General features: G+C 55.0%; 1 protein-coding gene and 1 pseudogene across 1 annotated transcript; both read left to right on the plus strand.

The window, feature by feature from the left end:
* The first annotated feature begins 3,234 nt into the window (after positions 1-3,234).
* On the plus strand, positions 3,235-4,708 carry LOC132356660 (DPEP2 neighbor protein-like). Its single transcript, XM_059909634.1, has 2 exons — positions 3,235-3,301; positions 4,428-4,708. Exons 1-2 carry the CDS (start codon positions 3,235-3,237, stop codon positions 4,706-4,708), a joined length of 348 nt encoding a protein of 115 aa, XP_059765617.1.
* Positions 4,709-6,185: 1,477 nt separating this feature from the next.
* LOC132356571 (dipeptidase 2-like) lies at positions 6,186-11,315 on the plus strand (annotated as a pseudogene).

Below are 11,315 nucleotides of genomic sequence, written 5' to 3' on the forward strand. Positions count from 1 at the left end.
CCAATGACTGAATCAGGCCAAGCTGCGGTGGAGACACAGCTTCGTCTCTCTTCTCCCGGGAGTGGGACTGAAAAGCCAGTACAGAGCAGATCATCCCTGCAGACACTCGCTGGGTGACCCCGGGGCACAGCAGGAGGAAAGAAGGGTGACCATCCTCACCCTTCTTGGAGGGTGGAGCCACGTTCCAAAAACAGATGCAGTAAGCACGAACCACACAACAACCCAGATGAACTTGAACTCAGCAGTTGGAATGAATAACCCCTCCTTTCTGCAAGTCACTGCTCACCCTGTGCCTCTCTCCATTGCTGAGTGGTTCCTTCTGGCTTGAAATCACTACTGGTGACTTACCACTGCTGGTGCTTTACATTGTTGTCTCCCCCACGAGAATGTCAAGTTCAGAGCATCCAGTTCCTCTGCGTGACACCCTTCGTAGTTGCTATGGGTGAACGGAAGAGTGAGAGATAAATGAACAAAACAATTTTTCCCTAGCACTTCCATGCTGTTTCTAAATGACAGATTTCCACAGCTCCCTCCCCCATACAACCACAGACTCTTTGAAGACATTTCTCTCTCTCCCCGCATGCCTGGCACAAAGGGGGATAAATGCTAATCGAGGGAATGAATGAACCAAACCTTATCTGGACCACAATAACGCCTACTTGAGCTCATCTTTCTTCTTTTTTTTTTTTTGATGTTTTAGTTTAAATTTTATTTCCTGCCCCCAAACATCCATTAAGCGCCCAGGAGAAGGAAAAGGGGATGTGACTAGCAATAGAGAGAAATGTTCTTCACAACAATGGCCATGGCAAGCTTAGGCACTTTTGGTGAAATCTCTCTGGGAAGTACTGGCAGAGGAATAAAAGGCAAACTGACACAGAAGTATTGCTTGGTGTGCATTTCCAGGCTCTGCCTTCTTCCTCATCTCTTGGTGGCAGGCGGAGGAAGAGGAGAAAAGGTTCAACTTTTTGATAAACCGGCAGAATAAGCTTATCACATCCTCTCACTATCTCTGCATAGGTTCTAGTCTCTGCAGCATTATATAAGCTTTGCCCAAAGTAATGAACAGTTGAAAGTCAAATGGAATATTTCACCAAACAACTTAAAAATGCTTGCACACCGGAAAGGATTAAGTTGCAGAGAACACAAATGGACCCAGAGCAACCTCTCCCAAAAGAGAATATTGTGCTAAATGTACAGCCATAGCTCTTTTCCATATGAAGAAACAGTCAGAAGGATAAAAGAACTTGGTCAAAATCACACAAGTAAGTAGGACAGAATCTGGTCTGTCTGTCTCTCCCAAGGGTTGTGTTCTTTAACCACCAGGCTAGCTTTCCTCAAATCTGATTCATGCATAGAATAACTCTACCCCTCTGTTTGCCTTGAATATTCCCTGTTTATACGTATGCCTGCTGCAGTTTTGCACATTGCCCACTTTGACTCCCAAAAGCAACCGAGAATACACAATACTTTGGTCACTCTATCCATGGACCACTGTGGTGGGACTGCCCAGGAAGCTTATTGAAAGTGCAGCTTCCAGAGTCCTACTCCAGATCTAGATAAGTTTTCTGAGGGTTGGCTCAAGAATCCAGGTACAAGTCTTTTGAAGTGGTTTTGTGGAACCCCCCAGGTGAGTCTCTCGCTCTCCTAAGTTAATAAACCATTTATTCTGCCTCCCGCAGATGCCCAGCCAGGTCCTGTTAAGGTAGGAGTCCCCGCACCACATCAGAGGGATGCTCCCAGCCAAGTCATCTCTGGAGCCTTGGAGAATCTGGATGGTCTCGTGCTGGCCCACCTGCCATGACAAACCTCCTCCAGAGCATTCCCCTTCCCATTTTACCTTCTACCACTCCCAAAGGCAGTCTGCTCCAATGAGGCCTGACTTCGTCTGTCCTAACGTGCACGGGCTCATTCAAGCAGTTTAGGCGTACAAGGTGCTGTGGTTCTCAACCAGGGTGGCCCAACCTCTAAAATAGTAGTCCAAGCAGTCTCTACCTCCTGGGCACATCCCCTCTGCAACAGCCCCAGTAAACGAATGTCCCATCCTTGCTTTTTCAAGGTCGGCAACAGGGAGTCCCCTCCTAAAGAAGGTTCTCTCGCATTGCCACACTCTCAAAGGCTACCCCCAGTGTGCTTCCTTCCTGTGGGCCTGATCAGGCTAAGGGCAGAGTTGTCTCTTTCCTTCTCTGAGTCGGACCAAATCGTCTTAGTAACACCTCTTCACAGTGGTGACCGTGTGTTTCACGGGGGCTGCTGCTGAGCCTTTACCTCATTCTTTCATGGTGGAGAGAGGGAGGATTACAATGATTTTTACTTCTAGGGGAGAGGGGAGTGTAATGATTATGTTGTCATTTTGTATTGTGTCCTTTGGTCATGAACTTGTTTTGAATTTCATATGAAAATGGGCCCACCATTCCCACTTTGTGAGGTCATTCAGCACCCTCATTTTGCACCTTTAACATCTCTCTCAGTATCACTTGGAAATGTTTGAAATGGCATGAGCTTGTCCTCACATTCCTATCAGCTGTAAATCCGGAGGCCCAACATGAACCTAACCATTGAGCAGAACACCTCTCCACTACCTGTGTAACACTGGGTAGGCCCCTTCACCTCTTGCTTTTCTTCAGTCCTCAGTTGTGAAAATGTGAGGGTTCTATGAATTTATACTTGGGGCAGGACAAGGGCGAGGAGAGTGTGTCTTTGCTTTTATTCTTCCAAACTGGAATGTCTTCCCTCTCTTCCCCATGGGTCCAAATCTCACTTGTCCTTCAGGCCCACTGCCAAGGAGCCTTCCCTGATTCCCCAGTCCACACAAATCTCTGCCTCTTAGGGTCAGTGCCATACAACCTAGCTGTCTCTTACGTTAATCTTGCCTCTCAAGCCAATCTCAGAAAGTGGGTCTCTCTTGCCCTCCTGGGGCCCCTGGGGCTGTGCCAGCCCACCGGCACGCCCCACATGGGATGTCTGCTAGACTAGGGCATGGGTGGGGAGGCCCAGGTGTGAGGGGCCAGGCAGAGTACCTCTGCCTCCCCCCTGCTCTCCTCCACAAAACTGCCCCTCCTCCTGAAGCCTGACCCCCAAGTCACAGGTTCCTTATCATGACGTCACTGGGTAGTGATGACCTCACTGGCCTTCTCACAGTTGTCATGGCAGCGTAACTGCCAACGTGCTACCCTCAGATAAACTTCCCTGACAGTTCTCCACCAGATACCAATCTCTTTGGTTGTCTGAGAGAGAATGTGTGACTGGATCATCTATATTAACTCAGACCTGGGCTCTGTTCCATGGGTGGGCAGTGCGGCAGGTACACCGAGATCGGGCATCTCTACAGGAGGCATGGTGTACGCACAACCTCACCTGGCTGCCTCATGTTCCTGTGCGGTTTGCCCACTACGTATACCTGAGCGCGTTCCCAGCTGTAAGTAATACCAGTGACCTGGGACACCTTCAGGGACCCACAGTGCTCATTGCTGAGGACAAGTGAAAGGTCCTCCCTGGACAAGTGTGCAGGATGGTCCTGATCTTTATAAATGTAGCTTCCCCTTTGGGCTCCAGGATGCTTCCATTCAGACCCTTTCCTGATTGGCCTCTTAGCAAAAGACAAGTGCATTTTTGTTGGCAAATGGTAAATGGAGCAGTTTGAGGAAGAGGGCCACTCTTGAAACACACCTTCAACCCCAGGCACCTCTATGCTGTCATGTAGACATCTATATCGGTGCCCTCAGACACATCCCATCCTGAGCTGCTGAGTACTAGGAGAGAGGTTGGTGCCATATTGATGGGAAGACCGGAAGAACCAAGACGGGTGTTGAAGTGCTAATGAGACTGGAGGGCTGAGGAGATGGTGTCCCAGGAGGCTGGGTTGATGTGAGCCTAGACTTGGTACCCAGAACGCGGTTCTCAGTCTCCTGATCACTCTGCCTCAGTATTTGGCCTTGTTCTAATCTACATAAAAGTATCAGAGAGCTAGAGTTCAGTGTGGTCGAAACAGGCAGTATAAATGGGGCCCAAGAGGGGTTGCCAAGGTGGGAGGGGTCCTTAACCAATTTATATTAGATTATCTTTTTCCAAAACTTGAAAGACATTTCCATTAAAGCCTCAGAAGTGACAGACTGCAAGAAATGATTTGTCTGTTGTGGAAGGGAGAGATGGAGAGGCTCATGATTGCAGTGACTTTCGGGTTCTACTGTTTTCCCTGGAAACGGTGAAGAGACTTCCTCATGTGCTGCAGCCGTAGGCTCTAGGAATTGCTTTTGCAGCCAGTGTCCCTTCTCTAGGGACTCATAGAGGTGATGGGCTAAGGCTGTGTTTTCCATGTCAAGTAGATTAAAGGTCTTCAGCCAGAAACTGGGAGAGACATGAGAGAGGGAAATTCTGGCAGGAGACTGTGTACAGCAGAAGTGACTGATCAGTTCTGATTTTCTTTGCAGCAGCATTGGCTCCCTTTTCTCCTCCTACCCCTGGTCAGTACCATGTCCTCTACCCAGGGTGTAGAGAAACACAGTTGGGCTGGCATGGGGAGACATACTGCCTGGTTGGTGGCTACGGGGCCTACGGGGATGTTCCTTTGGCCACGCCAGCAAAGGTGGAAGCAGAGAAGCCAGTCCCCAGACGTGCTCCCAAGAGAAAGCACGCTCCGGAAGAGTCAGACGAAGACCTGGGTTGCCCCAGACCCAAATTCCGGCGATTGGAGCATGGTGCCAGGAGGTAGACCCCACAGAATCTTGCTGGCTGAGCCATTCTGAAGAGAGGGCAATGGTTTAACTGCCTAAGGCAGCGAATGCCTCTTCCTGCAGTGACCCATCCCGTCCCCCCACTGCCCACTGCCACAGATCACAACCTGTGTCGTTCTGTTTGAGCCTTCCACAGCCAGGAGCCTCCTTCCACACTAAATGGCCATAAGCAAGGAGCCTGAGAAACTGACTTTTGAAATGAGAGTCTGCCCTGAACATCCCAGGGCTGAAGCTGGCCTGGAAGAAAACGTGACGTTCCTCTGCTCAATCCTCAGGGGCCCCTTTGTCAGCTGAAGACAGAAAAGTCTGCACTCTGCGAGCCGAGGAGGATGCAGGAGCAGAGACAGGGTGCAGAGAAGCCTTAGCAGTCTACCACATGGGCTCCTGCTCTGAGCCATTGTCAGCGGCCACCACCACAAACCAGGGGGGAGCTGGGTTTTTTGAACCTGAAAGCAGCAATCTGTGGCTTCCCAAAGAACCTCCTGCCTGGGGTCTCAGGAGGCAGGATAGAGAGACCCAGGAAGACCTGCTCCCTGAAGCAAGAACAGGATGGAGAGTCAAGCAGCACGCACCCTGCCCCGAGGTTCACATGCTCCTTTATTCCCAGCCCTTTCTGCCCCCAGGGGGGTCCCTTACTGCTCAATGTTTTTCTGTAACAGATTTCTAGGGTCGCCAGTGCTCACACTTAGGTCACTACCCCTGTGCTAGGCACTCCTGCTACCCAGGAAAGGTTCCAAAGGTGGAACAGCTCCAGGGGGTGCCAGGGATCAGAGCAAAAACTTGAGAGGCTGGGGATGAAGGAGTTTGGGCACAGTCCCTAAAGCATCTCAGTGGTTGAGCTTCTGTGAGAAGGCACATCCCCTCTAGATGTGTGTGTGTGTGTGTGTGTGTGTGTGTGTGTGTGTATATGTGTGTTTGGGGGAGGGGTTCCCCAGAGGAGGCAGCTAGGGGGAGGGCCTGAGGCTGGAAATGGGGAATGGCGTGCGGCCTCTGAGCAAGCACAGGCACTTAGCCCTTGAGGTTTCTGGGAAAGCTAGAGCCACAAGGGCCACGAGATAAGGCAAGTGTAGCAGCAGAACCCAGGTGCCAGGTCTTTCCTCAGAATCTATATTTGTCCACGAGGCCAGGCCTTCCATGCTGAGGTAGGAGGGATCCTGGTCAGAAGGTCGGCCAGCAGCCCTGGGAGGAAGGTTGCTGCAATGGGGGCTCTGTTGCCATGGAAATGACTTCATTTCCTTCCACTCAAATAGCCTACTGACTGGGTTTCTGCTCTGTTGAGGAAAAGGGTCGTTGACTCTCCCCAGAAGGTGTTCAGTTCACATCCCAAAAGCCCCTCTCTTCAGGCCCTGGGGAGGTGTAGCAGCTCCTGAGGGCGCTCTTTCCTGAGGCTGGCTGACAGAAGTGGGGGTGGGGGGTTCCTGAGAGTTCCCAGGTGCTGGTTGAAGTCCCCAGAGAATGGTCATGCAGGTTGGGGAGTCAAGTAGGTGGAGAGAGAAGGTCGGGGGCAGGGGGCCCCTTGCTGAATCCAGAGCTCACAAGGTTACCCCCCCATTTCCAGAAAGTCTCTCTTCCCCCACACCAGCCCACAGGGCCCCGTACCGGGACACCGGGAGCCCAGAGCACCTGTGGCCGCAGAGACGCTCGCACGCAGCCCTCGGAGTGCGCGGGGCCGGCTGCAGGCAGATGGGGACGAGGTGTGCTCCCGGGAGGCCTCGGGCTGAAGGTGGCCCTCTGAGAGAAGCGGCCCAGCTTGGCCAGGAAGGTGAGAGGCGGGGGAGAGCAACCTAGGGCGCCCCCTCGGAGCAGCGGGAGTGGGAAGAGGCGCAGGGGCGGAGGGAACCCGTGACGGGAGGCGAGTGGGCGCTCAGCAGAGGCCAGCTTAGCCCGCGGGAGCTGCCTCTGCGCAGGGGGCGGGAGGGCAGTGCCGCCCCGGGGCTGCCGGGCTTCGCGGATCGCGGCTCTCCGCACACGGCTCGCAGGGCCCTGTGACTCTGTATCCCCTCCCTCACCCCGCCCCCCTCGCGAGGCCGCGCCACTGGGTGGCCTGTGTCGACGGGCACAACCCCATCGCCCGCCCCTCTCAGACCCGCCTCTGCCCACCTGCCTGGCCCTGCGCAGCTTGCGGCCCGGGGGCCTCGAAGGTCCCCGCGCACTCAGCCAGCGGCCTCTGCTGCGTCTGCTGCTGCTGCTGCGTCTGCTGCTGCGGCCGGGAACCCGCGTCCAGACCACGCAGGGCACCTCCAGCACCCCAAGTCCGCGGGAGCGCACGCGGGCTCTGAGGCGGGACTTCCCCCTTGTGGACGGGGGACTGCAGTGTGTGCGGGCTGGTGGGGGCCGGTGGGGGCCTAGCCTGGCCCTGGGCAGGGGAGGAGGTCCGCAGCATGCAGAGCTAGTGGGGAGGCTCCCTCACACCACCCCTGGATGTCCTCTCCATCATCTCTGGATGCCCTTCCCCTTCTCTGTCATCCCCTCCCTGGTGGGAAGCCCTCAGCCCAGGCCTCAGCTGCTCCTAGTATAGTCTGTGTGACAGTGGGAGGTGGGGGACCCCCCGGCTGGCCCGGGCCAAGCAATGTGTCCTGCCTGATCCCAAGACCTAAGGAGCCCACCCATTTGCCTTGACCTCCCTCCAGCCACAACGACATGCCCCTGGTCCTGAGGCAGTTTTACCACAATGGGCTCCAGGATGTTAATCTGTGCAATTTCAGCCACGGCCAGACCAGCTTGGACAGGCTGAAAGACGGTCTCGTGGGTGCCCAGGTACCAAAGGGACACACAAGGTGCCACCATGGCTGCTGGGGAATGTGGGGCAGTTTGGGGGCCTCAGAGACCACAGCTTAGTCACATTGGAACTAAGTTACCATAGTGACCTAGAAAGTGCCATGCCATGGATGCTGCGGGCTACAGGGGTCACAGTGAGCCAACCTGACGGGCATCCAAGTACCACAGCAACAGCAACGCATTCCATGTGACTTCTGGGCACAGTGGGTGCTGTGCCAGCTGAGGAGGCTATGAGAAGCCCAAGGAGTTCCAAAGCCCAAACCAAGCCCTGGCCTTCCCTCAGTTCTGCTCAGCCTACGTCCCATGCCAGACCCACGAACGGGATGCTGTGCGCCTCACCCTGCAGCAAATTGACCTCATCCGCCTCATGTGTGCCTCCTATTCTGAGCTGGAGCTTGTGACCTCAGTTAAAGGTAGACGGGGGACTTCCCTGGTAGTCCAGAGGTTAAGACTCCACGCTTCCACTGCAGGGGCCTCGGGTTTGAGCCCCGGTGGGGGAACTAAGAGCCCTCATACTGCGCGGCACGGCCAAAAACAAAAAGAAAAGGTAAACAGACTGGTGGTGGTAGGTGCTAGGGACTTCAGTAAGCTACCCCTGCCTCTGAAAATGATCCATCTGACCTACCTGCCCCCAGCTCGCAACAATACCCGGAAGTTGGCTTGCCTCATTGGTGTGGAGGGCGGCCACTCACTGGACAGTAGCTTCTCCATCTTGCGTACCTTCTGTGCGCTGGGTGTGCGCTACGTGACACTCACCCACACCTGGAACACACCCTGGTGAGCGCAGTGCAGATGGTAAGGGCCCAGTGAGGCAGGGATCTGCCCAAGATCACGCTGGGGCCCAAAGCAAGTTTACCCCTGGGATCCGGCCCTGAACCTGGGGTGGGGAGGGGAATGGAGGTTTGCAGAACAAGACTGAATCCCCAGAAGGGCCCTCCTACTGCCAGGCACAGCCCAGTTTGGGTCCCTCCTCTCGCACCAGGGAGTTGCAGGTGTAGACGGTTCCACAGAACCTCTTTCTAGGCTCTTGTAGCCAAGTCATGGCCACCAGTCAGACTGCCTCCTGGCCATCCTGCAGGGCACAGAGCTCAGCAAAGGGTATCCACCCCTTCTACAGCAATGTCAGTTGGCTGACCGGCTTGGGCGAGGTAAGGACCTGGGTTCCATACCCTGCCCCACATGAATGTCCAGCCCCGCCTGTTCCCTACAGATAAATGCACACAAGGTAAATGCAGCCCTGATGCCCTCTCCCCATCCTGTCCCTGCAGAAGGTGGTGGCAGAAATGAACCGCCTGGGCATGATGGTGGACTTGTCCCACGTCTCGATGCTGTGGCACGGCGAGCCCTAGAAGTGTCACAGGCACCTGTCATCTTCTCCCACTCAGCTACCCGGGGTGTGTGCAAGAACACTCGGAATGTTCCTGATGATATCCTGCAGCTTCTGGTGAGAGACTGCCCTGGCCCTCAAACCTAAAGCAAGAGGTTCAAACCGGGAGCCCTTGAACCTGAGCCTCTTCTCCCTCAATTTCCTCAAACCCCAGGTTAAATATCTTCTGCCCCCAAAACCCACGGTCCACAGCCCCTGAACTCTTGAGCCCTAGGTGGGGGTCTTGGTGGTAAGATACTCCTCCAAACCCGGAAACCCAGGGCCAAGACACCACCCAGACCAGGGCTGCGGCTCCTCCATTCACACAAACCCAGAGGGGAGACGACTCTGACCTCAACACCTTCCTCACAGGGGCCGAGAGAGTGAACAGGCAGGTGGCGTGCTGGGGGCCAAGCTGACTGTCCACCGGTCCGCCCCTGCAGAAGAAGAACGGTGGCATCGTGATGGTGCCCTTGTCCGTGCGGGTGCTGCAGTGCAACCCGTTAGCCAACGTGCCTACTGTGGCAGGTGAGCCTCACCCTGGGCTCTCTGAAAACTCTGATTTGGAGCTGAAGCTGGGTCCAAACTTGGGGAGGACTTCAGAAGAGCCCCAGTGGTTTGACCCACCTGTTGGCAATAGGTACAGCTCCCAAAAACCCAATAATGGACGATACACGCACCTTGGTGCCATGTGGAACTGGAGCCACGGAATCAGAACTGCGATACTGATGGGTATCAGGGAGGCTGTCAGACACAGAGCCCGGGTGCTGCCCAACTGTGCCTCTACAGGGGCTCCTAAAGCGCACTGCCCCTACCTCTGGCCAAGGGACTGGACAGCTCCTTAGGTCTCTGGGGTCTTCATCAGTTGTACTCTTGTTCCTCTCTCATCCTCCACACCCGGGGAAAGGAGCCCCCACAGGTTCTCAAGGAGACTGGGAGGCAGGGTGAATCGTGGGTGGGAAATGGCCCAAACAGGGGGCTCTGTGGTCCACTCCAAATCTGAAGTCCAGTCTAGAGCCAGCTGGGATCACTTCAGATCAAACCTCAGGGCCCTCGAGTTGGTACTCTCGGTGCCAGGCCACGAAGGAACTGGCCTGTTTGGCCTACAGGCTGCCAAAAGGGGAATCAACAGAGGCCAGTCATCACCCCCACCCCTGCCCTGGAAGCCCCACACTGCTGACTTCCCATTCTTCAGATCACTTCGACCACATCAGGGCAGTCAATGGATGCAAGTTCATCGGGATTGGCGGAGATTATGACAGGGCTGACCGGTGAGTGCTTCCCCGTGACTTGTCTCAGGCTGGCTGGGCAGCAGTGGGGCTTTCACAGCCACCGTGCCCACCACACTGTGGTCCTCATGGCCTTGACCATAGCCTCAGGTGTGCTGGCCCAACTGCTATCTCCCCTCTCCCAGGGTCTGCTTCCTGGGCTCTCCTGTTTGGCCCTACTCTAGGTCATCATATTTGTCTAAAACACCACACAGAGCTCATCTGCCCAGCATCTGCGCCCATCCAGTGCCAGCAGACCCACGGCCTCTGAGCAGACTCTTAGCAAGGTCTGGGCTGGGCTGACCATCCTCTCTGCCTGCAGCTGGGTCTGTGCATGCAGGGGGGGGTCAACCCAGTTCTTAAAAAGCTTTCCTTCTCTTTATAAATGGAGGCAAAAATTGCATTCAGTGAAACGCATAGATCTTAACAGTACAATTCAATGACTTTTGACGAATAGTCGAGGCGCTTTTGGGGCATTCCTCTGAAGGATGAAGAGCAGGAGTGAATCATTTACTCTCTCCAAGTCTCCATTTTCCCTATCTGACCAGGGCTGGGGTTCAGTGGACGCTGGACACATAGGGCTTTGGTTCTGACTCAGGACCAGGGAACAGGTCTGAGGCCCAATAGCTGGCTGGCTGGCGGCGACACAGGTTCCCGCAGGGGCTGGAGGACGTGTCCATATACCCGGTACTGATAGAGGAGTTGCTGAGGCGTGGCTGGAGTGAGAAAGAGCTCTGGGGTGTGCTTCGAGGAAACGTGCGGCGGGTCTTCAGACAGGTGGAACAGGTATGCTGGGCTGGGCAAAAGAGTAGCTCTGAGCAGGTGGTCTGAGCAGGTGTACGTGGGGGTGCTGTGAGAGGTGCTGCCCGCTGACTGCCGCCTCCAGGTACGGGAGGAGAACGAGGGACAGAGTCCCTTGGAGGATGACTTCCCAGATGAGCAGCTGGGCAGCTCTTGCCGCTCCGTCCTCCCACGTCTGCATCAGAGAGAGGATCCGGCTCCAGACCAGAAACTAACCAGAGCTGCGGTTCGTGGGAATCCCATTTTGTCACCTAAGTGGTCATTCTCAAAATCTTGCCCCCACATGGGCCCAGGCCTCACAGTTATTGCTGCCTTCCCAGTCCTCATTGTTTGGCTCTGGTGATCCAGTTAATCCTGCCAGATGTCACTTTG

The sequence above is a fragment of the Balaenoptera ricei genome, chromosome 21 (assembly GCF_028023285.1).
Source record: "Balaenoptera ricei isolate mBalRic1 chromosome 21, mBalRic1.hap2, whole genome shotgun sequence".
Taxonomy (NCBI): domain Eukaryota; kingdom Metazoa; phylum Chordata; class Mammalia; order Artiodactyla; family Balaenopteridae; genus Balaenoptera; species Balaenoptera ricei.